Genomic DNA, 18,519 nt, shown 5'->3' with positions numbered 1-18,519 from the left:
AGACCCCACATATACGTGAGGCCACGCAGTGTGTGTTTTTCTCTGACTTACTAGTCTTTCACTCAGCGTCATACACTCCGGGTCCGTCTGTGTTGTTGCTGGCGAGGTTTCCCTCTTTCTCATGCTGACCACTTTCCACTGTGTACGTGAGCCACGTCCTCCCTCTGTGCCCATCTATACACAACACCGAGGCTGCTTCCACATCCTGGTTCTTACTGCTGATCCCGTAGGGAGCACAGGGGTGCACCTCTCGTTTTAAATTAGCGTTTTTATTTTCTTTGATAAATACCCAGAAGTGGAGTTGCTGGGTCGTGTGGCAGTTCCGTTTCGTCCGTTATTTGCAGGAATAACGTGCTGGGCCCTTTCACGGCTCCCCCGTGACGGACGAGTTCTACGATAACTGGGCTTTGTTTTTGGCAGGATCTGAGCAGCGGCGAGCTGCGAAGGGACATCTACATCACGGTGCACATCATCCGGATTGGTAGGTGTGGCCCTGTTGGGGGGAGCACACGGGGAAGGCGTGCGGCGAGGCCTCTGTCCTTGTGACCTGCCTGCTGCCTGAATCAGGAAGACGTCGGAGCCGGAGCTGCGCCCAAGAATCCCAGAACGGGGGGCTTGCTCCCCGGCCTCCCTACTCCCGTGCAGCCTGCTCACCCGGCACAGTCTTCTCGCCACAAGTCCTCGCGGAGTTTGTTGTTTCTTTTTGTTTCATGGGGCTCCCTGACCATTTGATTCAACAATTTTGTGTTCATCCTTCTTTTTATCCTCACCCAAGGAGTGAGGATACTTTTTCCATTGGTTTTTTTTTTTGTTTTTTTTTGTTTTTTTTAAGAGAGTGGAAGGCAGGAGGGAAGAGGAGAGAGAGAGAGGCATGGATGTGAGAGAGACGCATGGATCAGTTGTCTCCTGCCTGCGCCCCAGCTGGGGCCGGGGATCGAATCCACAAGCAGGCACATGCCCTGGCAGAAGCACTTCCCTGCCTTTCGGACCCGGGCCTCCTGGCGCCTTCGCGGGACCTTGGGAAGGAGGCTTCCATTGTGGGACCAGCTCCGTCCTCACGTTTCCTCGATGATCGAGGTCACGGCTAGGTCGTTGTGGGGGAAGGTCCCGGGCTGAAGCGGCATCTCCTGTCGCCCCAAACCTGTGTCCTTCCTGTGGCCAATGACATGATGATGGTGTGTGTGCCTCGTGAGGCCCAGATCCATGACTTCCTGGCCATGTCTGCTTCCTGTTGGCAGGTCGGATGGGGGCGGGAGAGAAGAAGAACGCCTGCAGCGTGCAGTACCGGCGCCCCTTCGGCTGCGCGGTCCTCAGCATCGCCGACCTGCTGACCGGGGAGACCAAGGACGACCTCATCCTGAAAGTGTACATGTGAGAGGCTGCCCGCGGGGGTGGGCGCGGGAACCAGGGCCTACTGGGATCCGCCGAAGGACCTCGTTTTACCTTGATTACTTGTGTAAAGACCATCCAGAAGCCTCGGCAGCAGGGGCCAAGGCAGAGGCTGTTAGGGGCAATCAGGCAGGCAGGCGAGCAGTTAGGGGCGATCAGGCAGACAGGCAGAGTGGTTAGGGGTGATCAGGCAGGCAGGCAGGTGAGCGGTTAGGAGCCAGCAGTCCTGGATTGTAAGAGGGTGCAGGCCGGGCTGAGGGCCCCCCCCGCCACATGAATTTCATGCACCAGGCCTCTAGTTTCCAAATAAGGTCGCATTCTGAGATAGTGGGGGTTAAAACTTTAGCATCATCTCTTTTTTTGTGTGAGGGGGTACAGTTCAAGTTCAACTCATAACACGGCAGTAAGGACGTCCGTGGCTATTCCGCATCCTAAATTGATTTTTTAAGTGTACCTGGTTTTGGATCTCCCCACTGTGAGCACCTCCCCATGACACACAGTGGTGTGCTCAGGGCAACCCCTGGGGAAGGGGGTACACAGTATGGTGCTCAGAGCAGATCCCGGGGGGGGGGGGGTGGGGAGTGGTACACAGTGTGGTACTCAGAGCAGCCCCCGGGGAAGGGGGTACGCATTCCTGAGACCAGGGTGGAGCGGAGAATCTGGCAGCTGAGCTCCTGAGTGACCAGTGGTGTGTCCAGGTGTGACCTCTCACCCGCCCAGTGGTATGCCCGTTAGAATCCGTGACTCTTCACCCAGTCGCTCTGGCGTGAGGCCGGTGGGCACGTCTCACACAGATCGGCATTCCTGCTGGTCTTGGGGCGCCTGTGCTGACTGACGTCACCTGCAGGAGGTTGCGGGAGCTGCAGGGAGGCGGGAGGGAGAACACTGGGTGGTGAGGACAGAGCCGCGGGCTGGACGTCACCGCTGCAGCTCACGGCCCCCACGCTGACAGAGGCCATGTCCCAGGTGCAACACGGAGAGCGAGTGGCACCAGATCCACGAGAACATCATCAAGAAGCTGAACGCGCGCTACAACCTGACCGGCTCCAACGCGGGTGAGTGTGGGGGGCTGACCAGCTCCAGGCGGGTGAGTGTGGGGGGCTGACCGGCTCCAGGCGGTGAGTGTGGGGGGCTGACCGGCTCCAACGCGGGTGAGTGTGGGGGGCTGACCTGCTCCAGGCGGGTGAGTGTGGGGGGCTGACCGGCTCCAGGCGGGTGAGTGTGGGGGGCTGACCTGCTCCAGGCGGGTGAGTGTGGGCGGCTGATTGGCTCCAGGTGGGTGAGTGTGGGGGGCTGACTCCAGGCGGGTGAGTGTGGGGGGCTGACCGGCTCCAACTCGGGTGAGTGTGGGGGGCTGGCTGGCTCTCCTAAGACCCCTCATTTCAGGTGCTCGCGTTGATTTGTGTGCATCAGAAGGAAATGGTCTGCCCTGTTTCTCTCTCTATTCGCTCCCTAACTTTAAAATTGCGCAGCCAGCATCCCCTCTGAGAGGCATCTTGTGTTGTGACGGGAGGCGTGCGCTGTACTCTCTCTAAAGTGTTCCGTTCGGGCTTGAAGCGAACAGAACGCCTGCCTTTGCTAAGAGCACCCAGCCTTGGCCTCTGCGTTGTGACTGATTCCTGAAAATCAGATGGCGAATGCACTGGTTCCTGGCCCTTGTGGGGAGAGGCCGGATGTACCGAGAGCTGGGGGAGGGCCGGAACAGCAGCTTCCCTACCGGGGCTGTGGCAGCGTCATCTACTCGGAGCGCACGCGGCCCAGGGCGGACGCGGCGTGGGAGAACCATGTTGGCCGCCGTGCCGTGTAGGTAACGTGTGCATCTCTTTCAGAGGGACCTGGCACATGGCACTGCATGGTGAGCTGCATACCACGGGTCCACAGCCTCGTCCCAGTCACACACTGTAGACTAGACCGCATCGCCATGATGCAGCGCAGGCAGCCATGCCCTGAAGCCTGGTCAGCAGACAAAAGCTTGGGGACTGTTGTTAGCTCCCTACCCCCTTTCACACCCGTGTTGAAGCAAAAAACACACAACACACACACACAAACAAACACACACACACACACAGACACACACAAAACCGACAAAACAAAAAGCCCCACAGGAAACTATGCCGTTGTGAGCTTTCTTCGACATGAAGGGGCCTCCAATGAAGGCAGCTGGTATTGGGCCGAATGCATTGTTGTAAAGACCGAACAGGGGTGTTGGTGTTATAGTCCAACTTGCCTGGCGATCAGAAGAGCCAGCATTTCATTCAGACCCCCTCTTCTCGCACCCGCGCCCGCCCTGCTGGGCCAGACAGACCCCCAGAGAAACAGCAGCTGCAACGGGAACTCAGGGGTCAGTGCGGGCCGGAGCCATCCGTCCCCCGAGCTCCCCGCCCAGCCCGGCTGCGATGCGGTCAGCTTTCTCCTCCCTCTCCCAGGAGGCGGGGAGGGACCTGGGTTTGTGTGACTCACCCAGAGTCTGACACTCCCACAAAATCCACAAGAGGCGAGGTGAGCTCTGGGCCGCGGTCAGGCTCCCTACCGGACCAGGAGGGGACGGACACAGCGTGAGGTCGTGTGTGTGCGTAGAGACTGGGTAACAACAGCATGGACTCCAGGAAGGAAGGGGCATGGTCTCTTTCCTGGGCGGTTCCTCCCGGTGCTTAGTCTGTTTTTTTGTGTTTTTGTTTTTGTTTTTAAATATTTTCATTGATTTCAGAGAGGAAGGGAGAGGGAGAGAGAAAGAGAAACATCAGTGATGAGAGAATCATGGATCAGCTGCCTCCTTCACACCCTCTCCTGGGTATTGAGTTTGAAACCCAGGCCTGTGCCCTGACCGGGAATCAAACTGGGACCTCCTGGTTCATAGGTTGACACTCAACCCCTGAGCCACGCCGGCTGGGCAGTGCTTAGTCTGTTTTACTGACCGGCCGCCGCTTATTCTTGCCGGAATCCCGGGTGAGACCAGAGGTGAGCTTCCTACCTCTTCATTCCCGAGAGGTTCCTGTTCTGCTTGGAGCCATCGCAGTACAGTGACAACCACGGATGGCACCCTGGAAAGAGGGAAAGAAACCCTAGTCCCGGGGGGTCCTGGGCCAAGGGTGTCCCCCCCTTTGGCAGAACCCAGCCCCTGTCCACTTAGAAAAAGACAAGACTAAGCCCATTGCTGCTTCCACTTGTGTTTCTGCCCGTCCGTCTCGGCGGGGGCTTGTCCTGTGTCCCCTGGATCCGCCCCCCTCCTGGACGACGGGCGGTTGTAGGAACAGCCGCCAGCGAGGTGTGTGCGTGCCGCTGGGCTTCATTACTGAAAGGGAGGCTCTCTAATGAGTTTCTTAAAAAGAGTGGGGGGTGCAGCCCACACAGAATTGAAGTGGGAAGTGGGGTGCCTAATGTTCAGACCCCCCCCCCCCCCCCCCGCGGTGGGATGTATTGCCTTCCGCTGTTTTCTCCTTGGACGTGGAATTGTTGATTGAAAAGAAACGGAGCCGTCAGACGCTTTCAAGAGAATTGCGTCCACTCAGCAACGCAGTGCTTTTCCACGGCGTTTCCCCTGCTGTTCTTTGGTGCTAAAACAGAAGCAAAAGAGTCACTGGAAATGAGTTTTAAAAGAAAGTTCTACCACTTAATTTCCTTTACGCTTCGCTGACGCCCTCCTCCCTCTCACAGTTGTAATCCGGCATGTTTCATACGTAAAGGGACTCGTCGAGTTAACTGGTTTCTCCCTCTAAACCTGAGATTCAAGTTGCAAAGGTACATTAACCACCGTCTTCGTTTTGTTTAGAAACTGGGAGGTAATTGCTAGTGGCCCTCTTAACTCTTAAAGACCAAAATAAAAAAACATTGAATTAGTATATTTCTTCGATCAGATTTAGTTAAGTTGAGTAACTTCAGATTTCCTAAGCTCTGCCCTGTGGGAAATCCAAAATACTGCCTGGCCGGTGTGGCTCAGTGGTTGAGCGTTGACCTATGAACCAAGAGGTCATGGTTCGAGTCCCAGTCGGGCACATGCCCGGGTTTCAGACTCAATCCCCAGTAGGGGGCATGCAGGAGGCAGCTGATCCATGATTCTCTCTCATCATTGATGTTTCTATCTCTCTTCCTCTCTGAAATCAATTAAAATATATATTTTTTAAAAATCCAGGAGTACTCTGGTAAGAATTTGAAACTAAAAATATCTGCGAGGCTGACCCTGGTTTAGGCTTCGTGAGCAGATGGTTGTTGTGAGCGTCACCTGGGGTGGCCGTGCGCGGGGAATTGCAGGAATGCGGAGGGAGGCAGCGCCAGCCCTGTGACTGGAAATCAGTCTGTCAGAATCTCTGGCTCTGGTTCAGGGTGTCCTGAGAGAAACTTCGGAGTCTCTCCCTCTTGTCTCCGTGGTTATGCAACCCGGTTTCCTGCACTTTCACGCCTCGCTCACAATGAGGAGAGACCACGAGTTCGGTCCGTGCCCAGCCTTCTTTTGCATTAGAGAGAGGATGTGCGTGGAGGCCATCCTGCCAGCAACCGGCCCCCCCCACCCCCCCCAGGAGGGCAGAGGGAGGTGCGTGGGCTCCAACCAGGAGGGCACTTTCACTCCTTGCACGGAGTTGTGGTGTGTTTAGTTGTCTGAGCTGAGAGCAGGCTTTGGGGAGACTTGGACTGTTGTATGTGTGTGGGGGGGGGGGCGGTTTGAGCAACCTCGCCTCACATGCCAGCGTCGTCATCTGAGTCACTGTGACTGAACTGTATGATTCTGTATCTGTGCGGGAGTCTGGAACATCGATGCCTTTAGAAACCGCTTTCTGACCGTTGGAAGTGATATTTGTTGGTGCCACCTATTGGCTAGACGTGTAGCGTGTGACCTTTTGGCTCACCTTTGGGGTTTTCTGATTATGAAACTATGCTTTTTTAGTCTTTGTTTTCAGTTCATTTAACTTGCAGAAATGTTGCAAGAATAGTGCAAAGAATTTCTGATTTCTCAACGGCGAACATTGTACTATATTTGTTTTATCCTTCTCTCTGTGTGTTTTTGTGTGTGTACACATATATATACACACATGTATGTATTCATCCTTTGCATATATATAAATATATAGGGTTTTTAAATAGTTTTTGTGTATATATGTATATTCTCTCTCGGTATAGCCAATTAATGTTACTGAGTTGTTATAATCTTTAAGAGTTGTATATACACATGTATGTACAAATCACACATACACGCATATCACACATACATACACACATTCTCCGCCCTCAGGTGTCAAGCGTGACTCCCCTGTGTTATAGTCCAACTTGCCTGGCGATCAGAAGAGCCAGCATTTCATTCAGACCCCCTCTTCTCGCACCCGCGCCCGCCTTGACAGGTGTCAAGCGTGACCACACTGCTCCGTCGGCCGCCAGGGCTGACCCCTCTTGTCTATTCATGAGCCTGGCTCACACCTGCACTCGGCTCTGCCCAGTGCTTCTGGCTGTGGCTCCATGGAGTCCCTTCCCAGAGGCGCCGTCTCCCTCAGCAGCACCCCGACCAGACGTCCTGACCAGAGACCCTGTCCTGTCCTCCCATGGAAACCCCGCACCTCAGCCCAGGCTCCCTGCTTCCCGCAGCCAGGATGTAGCCCCCAGCGTTCTCTCCGGCCAGGAGTTGGACTCAAAGAACATATATGCTTCTAGTGTATTCACTTTATTTTTTAATAAAAAAATGTCTTTATTGATTTTTAGAGAGAGGAGAAGAGAGAGGGAGAGAAACAAAGACGTGAAAAAAGAACATCAGTTGGCTGCCTCCTGTATGCACCCCAGCCAGGGACCAAGCCTGCACCCCGGGCATGTGCCCTGACCAGGAATCGAACCACGGCCTTCTGGTTCATAGGGCAGCACTCAACCAGCGAGCCAGGCCGGCCGGGCAAGAATTACAACTGGCCGAACCGGTTTGGCTCAGTGGATAGAGCGTTGGCCTGCGGACTGGAGGGTCCCGGGTTCGATTCCGGTGAGGGGCATGTGCCTTGGTTGCGGGCACGTCCCTACTGGGGGCCGTGCAGGGGGCAGCTGATCGATCTCTCTCATCGATGTTTCTGGCTCTCTGTCCCTCTCCCTTCTTCTCTGTGGAAATTCAATAGAATATATTAAAAAAAAAAAAAAAAAGAATTACAACTGAATCTTGATAAGAACAGAGAGAGTTGGTGGCCCTTGTGCCACAGTCCGCTTCCCCCTCCCACCGGCTCCCGCTCAGCATGATGGGAATTCTGCTCCAGGTGGGTGTGGCCAAGAGCTGGAGCTCTTCTCCCCTCAGCTGTCAGTCAGGGGTGCGGCCTCCCCAGCAGGTGAAGCCCGCCAACCTTGGTCATTGCTCAGCGCTGCGTGGCTGAATTCCTGGGAAAGATGGCTGACAGGCTGGGGCTCCCTTCTCCCACCCACCCCCACCCCAGGCAGGGACGGGCCTGGGCGCAGCTAGGCATCTCTGCAGATGTGGACACCATGGTCACATGGCCACGGGAGCTGTGTCATGTGCTCTGTACACTGCACGCCTAACCATAACACGTGGTCAGTGTATTTATGACCGTTTCTCACTTTTTGCATTTCTGTCGCTATTCCCAGCTCTGTGTCATTTAGTTCATTGGTGGCAAAATGGCTGATCTAGTCGGAAATTAATTTCGCCAGCGACTTATGAATCATGCTGTGCTTGCCGTTTTTTTATGTGAAAGTGCAGAATCTCATGAATTTCAAAGGATGCCCCTCACAGAGCGAGTTGGCCTCACTTCCCGTGGAATGAGAGCCACCGGCTCTGGACCCCTGCGGTGTAACAGCCCCTACGCCTTCCTTCCTGTGCTGCCTCAGGAGCCGAGCTTCGTCCGAAGACCGTGCTGTTTGTTACACACTCTAGACTAATTGATGACCGGGCCTTTCATTAAAATTAGAGCTCAGGCCCTGGCAGTTGGGTCTTAAACATCGAGGCTGATTGTTAAAAAGCTCAGTTTAATGAGTGTTTCTTCTGGTAAAGGGGACCGTTCCCCCCCTTAGCAATTTTATTTTGGGCCAGAAAAAAAGGGGATTATAAAACCCGATGGACCTGTTTTGTGAAATTAAAGTTTTCACCTAATTCTTCAGCTTATGTTGCTGGAAATCCCGGGTTTATCAAAAAATCCTCCCTGAACTTTCAAATGTCCTCGGTCAGTAACATTTCCCCCTTATTTGAACATTCCTGTTCCACACTGCCCCATTCTGCCGATAGTCCGTTTATCTGTGCGCTTTCCTTAATTTTCACCGAATTTATTGGGGTGACATTGGTTAGTAGAATGATGTAGGTTTCAGGTGTACAGGGCTGAATACATCACCTGGATATTGTTGTGCGTGTTTTGTCCGCTTTAACGGAAACGGAGTTGAGGATTTGGGAAGAGCCAGGTACGTGTGGGCGAGCCCTCGGTCCGGCTGGTCTTCCCAGTCCCTGACTCCCCGTGAGTTCCTTATTCCGGAGGAACTGGGTCACTTCAACAGGCAGTGCCTTCTCCTCTCCTTCACACTCGTGTCACTCGGCTGGACAAATGAGATCATGACACACATCTTCCCAAACCTTCAGGGTGAAGCTCACATACCTTGTTGTGGAATTTTAGGGCCGTTCAGCTCCATGACTTTCCTCTTCCCCCAGGTGGTGTCTGTATTCTGTCACCTCCTCCTCGCCTCCCGAGTGCCTGACTGGCTCCTCTGTGCCCCGCTGGCTCCTCTGGGTCTGTCTCCCACACGGGTCTCTCTATCCCCTGCACCCTCATCTCTATGGCTCTGGCTGGCTAGAACATGGATGTGTTTCACTGTTCATGCTTCCACGTTTGTCTTTCCCTAGAACATACATTTTCTCTGTTTCCCATCTTCAGTTTTCTTCAGCATTCACATGGGCTACAAATGTGTTTCTTCTCTCATTGCCTTATCCTCTGTAAAGTATTCTGCTTACATTAAAGAAAAAAAACCACTGATGGTTACATGAATTTTGGCTCCAAGAGAGCAGAATACGAATCCTGTCACGTTTCTTTCCTCCAGCCCCTGCCCCGAGTAGCGTGATCTCTTGGTGGTTGCTCTTTTCATTATCAGTTGGTTCTTCTCTCTCCTTGCCTTACATATACCTCATCATGCTCCTAGTGCTCCTGGGCAGAGCCTGTGATGAGAAGTCCTGGGAAAGGGACCTTCACTTGCAGGAACTCACAGGACCTCAGACCGCTGTCCAATCCACCAGGCCCTCCGCCTGGACGCGTGGCTCAGAGCGCCAGACCGTGGGCATGTCCTGTGGGAGGGGCTGTCACTATGCACGTATCGGGCGCACACTGGTCTGCCTTCCCCAGATGCCAGCCCGCGGGGATGCTGGCGATGGGGACAGTGCTGGTGAGTATTCTGAAGGCAAAGGACAGAAGTGGAGGAGAGTAGAGACACCAGCGATGAGTGGGGAGGTCATGGGAGAGAGTGCGTCAGGGAGAAGCCGCTCCTGGGACGGAGGGATTGTAACACGTACCCCCGCCTCCGGGTTTCCACGGGAACCCTGCTGTCGCCGGCACATCATCTGGACCATTTTCCTCCCGTCGTCCAGCCCCTGCGGCTCTCAGAGGACAGATGGACAGATGTGCTAGTCACCCAACTCAAATGGGGCGGCGAGACAGGTGAAGGGGGCTGTGTGAAAATGGGACCCGGATTTAATTAAAGTTCTGAGTACCTGCCGGAGTTCATTCAATTCCCCCAGCAACTCTGACACAGCGTGATCTTGGGTCCACGCCCAGGAGGCCTGGGGACGTGGCGTGTGGACGTGGCCTCCTGTCCGCTCCGCCCCTCAGGTCGCCAGGCCTCCTCTAGGTCGGATCTGGGCCGGGAAAGGCTCCTCTCTGAGCCTCATGCTTTCCTGTAAAACAAATGCCCCTGATGTTTGAACGACTCTATTGAAAAGCACACAAACCAGCAGGAAGCCCTGTTATTTGTTGAATCCTATAGAAGGAGGGCGAGAGGGAAAGTCCCGCCTGATGTATGTAAATCCATCCTGCTTCTCTCTTCATTTCAGCGCAATCGCCGCCACTCTTAGTCTGTGTGTGTAGATGGCGTGGTGGTGCCCTAAGCCGTGATGGGGCGGGATGGCTGACACGTGGAATGAGTGTTTCCTCCGGGTGCTGGGGAGAGAAGCTGGGACCAGGAGTCAGACCTCCCTTCTCAGGGTCCTGCTTACGGGTTTTCCGTCGCTATGAACCTCCTTCCATGTGGGAACACTCAGGATTCAGGCTGGAAAGTCTGCCCTAGAAATCATTCTATGGATTCTGGTGCTTTTGTCTAAATAGTGACCCTTAGTTTAAAATACTGGTACCTTGCCCAGCCAGTGTGTTTCAGCAGTTGAGCATTGACCTATGAACCAGGAGGTCAGGGTTTGATCTCCTGTCAAGGCACATGCCCTGGTTTTAGGCTTGATCCCCAGTAGGGGGCGTGCAGGAGGCAGTCGATGGATGATTCTCATCATTGATGTTTCTAACTTCCTCTCCCTCTCCATCTCCCTTCCTCTCTGACATCAATAAAAACCAATCAATGAACCCTGGTGCCCTGGTTTGGGCTGGGGGAGCACTTGGGTGTCTGGCCCCGGCCTGTGACCCCCTCGCCCTCGTCTGTTCCAGGCTTGGCCGTGTCCCTGCAGCTGCTGCACGGAGACCTGGAGCAGATCCGCAGGGAGTACCCATCGGTGTTTTCTCACGGCGTGTCCATCACCAGGAAGCTGGGCTTCTCCAACATCATCATGCCGGGTAAGTGGCTGGAGCTGCTCACGTGATGAAATGGACAGATTGTGTCTGTGTTCGACCCTGGAGACAGTTTCCAGATTTCGAAGCGTTCAGGTGGGCGATGCTGAGGAATGAGAGGAGGCACAGCAAGCCCTCACTGACTGTCGTCGGCAGGTTCCTTGACTTTAGGCGAAAGAACGCATAATGAAGCCAGTTTCCCCGCAGGCGAACTAATGGAGAGAAACAGGAGTTCAGTTTCTGCCGCATCTCTTCCGTCTTATAACGAAATGACCTGACTCGGGGACCTGCTGGGTGTGCTAAGAAGCAGCCGTGTTTTAATAGTACCTACACTTTGATGATGTGAGGACAGGTGGTCTGGGAGGCGTGACCACGTGTCATCTGACTGTGATCGGAGGGAACATTGAGGTCATGTCCAGAGAATGTCCCCCTCGGGTGGGACGTGTCAGTGAGGTTGCTGAGAGGAAGCCCTGTAGGTCTAGAGAAGTTATTGAGCAACAGTTAGCCTTTCTTGGAGGATTTTGTCACCAGAGATATGTGTGTGTGTGTGTGTGTGTGTGTGTGTGTGTGTGCAGCTGAAACACACTCCAAAAGTGTTTCTCAGTGCTAGAGATGGGGAGAAGGGGGTTCGTGCTCTTTTTAGTGGGGTGGTCACATTGTAAGGTTTCAAAAATGTCAAATCGCTATATTGTGCACTTGAAACTAATGTAACCCATATAATATTGTATACCGGCTACACTTAAATTATTTTAAAAATGAGGGGGAAAAGGAGATTCAAACTCTTTTTTTATAAAATATATTTTTATTGATTTCAGAGAGGAAGGGAGAGGGAGAGAGAGAGAGAGAGAAACATCAATGATGAGAGAGAATCATTGATTGGCTGCTTCCTCCACGCCCCCTACTGGGGATCGAGCCCAAAACCCAGGCACATGCCCTTGACCGAAATGGAACCTGGGACCCTTCGGTCCACAGGCTGACGCTCTATCCACTGGGCCGAACCAGCCAGGCGAGATTCACACTCTTAAAGCAAATGCCAAGCGGTAGTATTTTCTCAAGCTCCACAGCCCCCTCCACCACCAAGAAAAAGGTAGGAAGAGCAGATGAAGAGGCTTCAGGGGCCCACGAGGTTTGTAGAAAGCAGGTCGTCTCAGTCACAGTCGAAACCCACGTCTCACAGCGTGAGGGGCAGTTGCTCTGAGAGGCCTCCCGGGGGGAATCACCCCCAGAGGCCGGGAGAATAGCCGGAGTCTCCCGACCTGACCCTGCGCAGGGCCCGGCCCCGCATCCTGTGCATGTGGTCGAAAAACGCTGTGCACAGAACGGGGACCTTGGTGGCGGGCGATTCCACAATTTTTTCTTCTGTGCTATAAATGCCTGGTATTTCCTCTTTAACAAAAAAAGGACAAGTGTCATCCCACCGGGAAGCAATGGGATGGGCAGATCTGATCTAAAAAACACATGTCAGTGGAGAAGGCTGCCAGCTGCGGGTCCCTGGGCAGGATCGGTGAGCTGTGGAAAATGTGAGGCCACGTGACAGACACTCTGTGGCCTGAGTCACTGTCTGGGACGTGCCTGCTCAGGCGCTTGGGTCCGGCTCTCATGATGGACAGGAACTTGCTGTGGAGTCAGGCTCGCTCCCGTCTCTCCCAAGCCAGGTCTCCTGGCGGCTGTGAGGTCACCGTGTCCAGGAATTCTGGGAAAGACGTGCCCTGTAACTGTGTCCTTGCGGGCCTGCCATTCTCTTCCCTTTGGGTGTTGCTTCTGCGCTGCGTGCCGGCGCCCGAGTGTCAGACTGGCTTCTTGGAGCCACCCCACGGGGCTGTCATTCTGTCATCGCACCTCATAGATGCCGGGAGGGAAATACTGGGATATGGGGACATCGGACAGCGCCTTTCACCTCAACCCCAGGGGCGCCTCCTGGACGCACACGCTCGTTGTTGCGAATGCGGCCTGCAGAGGCGGCCTGACAGGGCGTGGAGACTGGCAGGGAGGGTGGGCGCCCTCTCCTAAAAGAACAAATAGAAGATGTGTGTGGAACCCTGCGCTTGATGAACGGAGCTTTCCTCCGCAGAGTCCTTCATTTCCCTCCCGAGCAGATGTAAAACGGCTTTAATTCCCCCCCCCCCCCCCCAAGGTGAGATGAGGAACGACTTGTACATCACCGTAGAGAGGGGAGAGTTTGAGAAAGGAGGCAAGAGCGTGGCCAGGAACGTGGAGGTGACGATGTTCATCGTGGAGAGCGGCGGCCAGACCCTGAAGGTAAGGTGGCGGTTCTGGGTGAGACATCCCAGGCCATCGCTTTGGGCTTGTCCGGAGCGAGATCTGTTAATTTCTGACTTGCAGTATTTCCCGTCTTCCCTTTCTTCTCTATCCCCGGGGATGTTTTAAATCATTAAAATGCCGTTCAGAAAGGAACGTCAGAAAGCTAACAGGCTTTTACAGTTTAATTGTTTAATTAACCGTGTCTACAATCTCCTCCTAGCCGTTATTCTGTAAATACAGTATTTTAAAGCCATTTCGTATTTTTCCCTTTCATCTGTCATGGTTTTGGAGACAAATATTTTCAATTGGCCATTGGTAAAAGCAAACAAAAAAATCACACCTTTCGTCTTGTGTATTTTCATTTTGACCAAAGGGAGGCGTGGAGATGGTGTGAGGAGCTGGGGAGACGGCCCCGGGTTCTCTGCGGAAGGGTGTTCTGTGTGAGCTTCCTGGGGGCACAGCACGGCTTTCACTGCAGAGGGCAAGCTCTCTGCCGTGGACTCGACCTTCACTCGGGCCGTGCCATTGCCCGCCTCGCACACATCCCCGAGCCCCACCCGTGCACGGGGCCTGGGAGACCAGCCTCGGAGTGAAGCAGGTGCAGCGGAGCCAGCCCCATGACCCGAGTGTGTGTGGGGAGCAGGCAGATCCCCGAAGCCATCGCCCGGCTGCTTTCACAGCCATCTCCAGGGCGCTGCCTTTCACCACCCCTTTTCTCCGTCAGGACTTCATCTCCTTCGGCTCCGGGGAGCCCCCGGCCAGCGAGTACCACTCCTTCGTGCTGTACCACAACAACAGCCCGCGCTGGGCCGAGCTGCTGAAGCTGCCCATCCCCGTGGACAAGTTCCGGGGCGCGCACATCCGCTTCGAGTTCCGGCATTGCTCCAGTGAGTGGCCCTGGCTCGGCTCGGCCGGGTGTTGTGTGGATGAGGGGTGAGGGCGCCGGAGCGCAGCGTTTAATGGTTGCCGTGGGGTAGATCCTCCCACTGTGGCCACTTCGAGCTGCCAATGGGATGTCACCGGCTTGCCTTGGGGAGCGGGGTGCTCTGTGGGCCTCGTGCTCCCTGGGCCTCGTGCTCCCTGGTCCTCGTGCTCCCTGGGCCTTGTGCTCCGTGGGCCTTGTGCTCCGTGGGCCTTGTGCTCCCTGGGCCTTGTGCTCCGTGGGCCTCATGTTCTCTGTGGGCCTCGTGCTCCCTGGGCCTTGTGCTCCCTGGGCCTTGTGCTCTGTGGGCCTTGTGCTCCCTGGGCCTTGTGCTCCGTGGGCCTCGTGCTCTGTGGGCCTCGTGCTCCGTGGGCCTCGTGCTCCCTGGTCCTTGTGCTCCATGAGCCTCGTGCTCCGTGGGCCTCGTGTTCTCTGTGGGCCTCGTGCTCCCTGGGCCTCGTGCTCCGTGGGTTTCGTGCCCAGGACAGCCGGCTCCCACGTGCCACTAGCATGTGGGTGATTCCAGAGCCGCGAGGCTGGGCGGGTTTCTAAGGAGTCCGTCTAGAGAGCAAAGGAGAGTCTGAGGATGATCCCACGGAGGGAGATCTTGGGAGAGGGGGAGGGAGGCACGGCTGAGGTTAGGAAGGAGTAGCCGGTGAGGCGGGAGGAGAGTCGGGGGCTGAGTGAAGAGACACTTCCCAGAGGGGATCGAGCAGACGTGTCTGTCAGGTGCCAGTGATCAACTGAGGCAAAGACGGGAATGATCACGACTTTCGCTTACTTTGTAAAGAATATTGACATTTGCCCAGCTTCACTCTGGAGCTGAAATGAATGATTAAAAAAGAAAATCCTGTGTGATCATTCTGTTTTCAGGGACGGCCTCGTGCGGGGGCCAGAGCCAGCAGGCAGGACGGCGGGTCTCTGTGTGGGGTCCTCTCGGGGGTTAAATGCAGAAGCAGCTGTGAGGGAGGGACATTTGCCTGAAGCCTCGTGTCTGACCGTCAAGGTCACCGTGTCTAACTCCCCGTCAGGTCTCACCTCCGAGCTGGGCTTTCCCATCCCATGTCAGGCTCCCCGTGCGGCCTGTGTGGGGAGGAGCAGCCACCAGGCCCTGGGACGCCTCTCTGCCTATCGCCAGGCAGGAGGAGGCCCTGGCGGGTGGCTCCTTGGTGAGAGCGCCGAGTCAATACACCAACGTTGTGGGTTTGATTCCCAGTCAGGGCACATACAAAAATCAACCAATGAATGCATGAATAATGGAGCAACACATCGGTGTTTCTCTCTCCCTTTTCCTTCTCTCTCTAAAATCAATCAATAAAAAAACTAAAATAGTTAAGTGCAGACAGAGAGTGGAGTTGAACACACAGGCTCCCCGGAAGCTGCTCCAGGTTTCGGAGGAAGGTGGCGGCGGGAATCGGGAGGTCTAGGCCGCGCACCTCCCATCTGTGATCTCAGTTTCCTCATCCACACTCGTTGCTGAGGATCCTCGGCCCCTCAGCCGTTGCAGTTCTCAGTCAGGCACCTGAAAACCATGGCCCTACTTCCAGCTTCCAGACCCGATGCAGCGAGCCCTGCCGCCGTCCACCGCCTTCCCGCTGTTTCCAGCGTGGCTGGCAGGTCCCCAGGAGGTGGCAGCCCGGGCATGTGCCCTGACCAGGAATCAAACTGTGACCTCCTGGTTTATAGGTTGATGCTCAACCACTGAGCCACGCTGGCCGGGCTCGAGACCCCTTTCCGTGAGTAGCAAGTGAAACACTGCATTTCACGTGCGTTAGCTCATGCGTGCAGTCACCTGTGTTTCTTGAGAACCTCCTGTGGTCTTGGCACTCACTCTTGGAGACACCAAGCTTAGAATAAAACAAAGCAGAGAAGGATGCCCTAACCGGTGTGGCTCAGTGGATAGAGCGTCGGCCTGCGGACTGAGGGGCCCAGGTTCGATTCCAGTCAAGGGCATGTACCTTGGTTGCGGGCACATCCCCAGTAGGAGGTGTGCAGGAAGCAGCTGATCGATGTTTCTCTCATCGATGTTTCTAACTCTCTACCCCTCTCTTCCTCTCTGTAAAAAATCAATAAAGTATATATTTAAAAACAAAAACAAAAACAGAGAAGGAACCTGCCCTCCGTGGAGCTTACATCCCCAAGTGGGGGGTGGGATGTGATAAGAAAGGGGCGATACACAAATGAAAGAAGAATACCCGTCATTTCAGATAATGAGCCCACGAAGCAGGTTAGTTAAGGAGTGGAAATTGCTGCCGAAGGGGCAGGGATGGGGGAGGGGCCGCTGCCGACAGAGCTCCATGGCTGGATGACTTGATCAGCGGCTTCTCCGCAGCCGGTGTCTCTGAGCCTTGTGTCGGCAGGTGCTGACGTGAGCCGGTAAGCCGTCGCCATCTTTGTTTTTCCCCACAGCCAAGGAGAAGGGCGAGAAGAAGCTGTTTGGCTTCTCCTTCATCCCCCTGATGCAGGAGGACGGCAGGACGCTCCCAGACGGCACGCACGAGCTCATCGTGCACAAGGTAACGCGAGCGGGGGCTGGCGGTGGCAGGGCCCCGTGTCCCCCAAGATGCTGGGGTCCACATGGCACCACCATCCGGCTTAGGGGTGTAACTGGGTTTTCCTGGGGTGACAAAAACGTCTATCAACTCTATGCAGTGTTGTTTCTATGTCCTTTAAGATTAGCTAGCTCAGCCAGCTGGTGTGGCTCAGTGGTTGCACCAAGAGGTCACTGGTGCGATTCCCGGTCAGGCACATGCCCGGGGTGCAGGCTCGATTCCCAGTAGGGGGCAGGCAGGAGGCAGCTGATCAATGATCCTCTCTCATAGATTTTCTATCTCCCTCTCCCTCTCCCTTCCTCTCTGACATCAATAAAAACATGTAAAAAAGAACCCTGGTGGTGCGTGGTGAGTTAGGAGCATGCCGGAAGCCTCCGAGAACTAGGATGGACAGGCTGTGAGACAGATGGGCAGCGTCTGTGGGCGCGCTGTAGAGGGGGTGTCGCCCTCGGCACGCCCACATAGGTGTGATGACAGCCCATCCCCCACGCCCAGGGCCCTCGGCCTCTCGCATGGGCATCTCGGATGTCCATTTCCTCTGTCCTGTTCCCGCTGGATTTAGCACAGAATGACCATCCTTGTCTGAAGAGAGAGTTACATCAGGAATGTGAAGCTGTCTGTGTTTAGATCTGCAGTTCTTCTTACCTTTGTTAGCGGCGTTTTCTGGGAGGGAGAGATCCCCCTCGGGGATGGGACTGTCAGGTTCCCCTGAAATACCGTCCCCTCGGGTCGCCCGTCCTCAAAGGAAGGAGTTGTTTCAAAGCTGCCTCAGCTGAGCTGTTGGAAGAACTTGAGCATTTTTTCCAAAATTCTGTGCTGCCCACCAGTCAGGCGCAGTGCACGGCTCCCTCTGTTCTGCTCCTCACGACCACACCAGGGGCTTCGAGACGGGCAGGGAAGTCCCACAGGGTAAGGGGCGTGGGGCAGCCCCTCGTGTGGGAAGTGTCAGAGCTGGGGTTCCACCCCAACCGGTCCCGGTCCAAACCCGAGCCCCGTTCCTCTTACACACCTCTGCTGCATTCCACTTCAAAGCCAGTATCTACTCGTGATTCTGTTTGGAGTGTCTCCCAGGTCATAAACACGAGAGCCGGAAACTGTAATTCTCAGGAGGCCTCCTTTCTTTCTGTTTTTGAACAGTGTGAAGAAAACACGAGCCTTCAGGACCCTACCCGCTACCTCAAGCTCCCCTTCTCCAAGGGCCTGCTCCTTGGGACTAGCAGCCTCGCCACCAAGACCACAAAGGAGTCTTTTTGGATCACGTCGTTCCTCTGTTCCACGAAACTCACTCAGAACGGTAGCGTCCCACCCTCTCAGGGTGCAGGGCTGAGGTTTGGTGGGCATCGTCGGTCACCAGCCGGCAGTTCAGACCCTGGAGGAGAGCGACCCCTCTGGGGCGGGGGTGGGGGGGGTGGGGGGGGGGCGGGGGGAGATGCCCAGGAAAACAGGACCATCCTGACCCGGGTCTGTACAATGCATGTCATGTGAGGGCCTCATAATGACCCAGAATTGGAGCTCACATACACAGCTCTTCTAATCAACCCTCAAAACCACCTGCTTAAAAAATGAGAATAAGCCGGACCAGTGTGGCTCAGTGGTTGAGCACTGATCTATGAAGCAGGGGGTCCCGGTTCTATTCCCAGTCAGGGCACCTGCGTGAGGCAGCCAATCAATGAGTCTCTCT

At 55.1% G+C, this 18,519-nt stretch overlaps 1 protein-coding gene across 3 annotated transcripts in view; it reads left to right on the top strand.

The window, feature by feature from the left end:
- The window catches only part of DOCK4 (dedicator of cytokinesis 4), a 197,137-nt gene that overhangs the window by 115,972 nt on the left and 62,646 nt on the right, over window positions 1–18,519 (top strand). For all 3 annotated transcript variants that reach the window (XM_070424805.1, XM_070424803.1, XM_070424804.1), the window contains exons 10-17: window positions 421–481; window positions 1,239–1,371; window positions 2,356–2,444; window positions 10,983–11,108; window positions 13,237–13,361; window positions 14,089–14,251; window positions 16,696–16,802; window positions 17,976–18,132. In XM_070424805.1, the coding sequence (XP_070280906.1) occupies window positions 421–481; window positions 1,239–1,371; window positions 2,356–2,444; window positions 10,983–11,108; window positions 13,237–13,361; window positions 14,089–14,251; window positions 16,696–16,802; window positions 17,976–18,132 (961 nt within the window). The remainder of the gene's footprint in view (window positions 1–420; window positions 482–1,238; window positions 1,372–2,355; window positions 2,445–10,982; window positions 11,109–13,236; window positions 13,362–14,088; window positions 14,252–16,695; window positions 16,803–17,975; window positions 18,133–18,519) is intronic.

This window comes from Myotis yumanensis, unplaced genomic scaffold (genome assembly GCF_028538775.1).
Source record: "Myotis yumanensis isolate MYYU_CA2020_CCGP unplaced genomic scaffold, mMyoYum1.0.hap1 SCAF_9, whole genome shotgun sequence".
Classification (NCBI taxonomy): domain Eukaryota; kingdom Metazoa; phylum Chordata; class Mammalia; order Chiroptera; family Vespertilionidae; genus Myotis; species Myotis yumanensis.
Note: the sequence above shows the minus strand (reverse complement) of the source record. Positions and strands in the feature narration are given on the sequence as shown.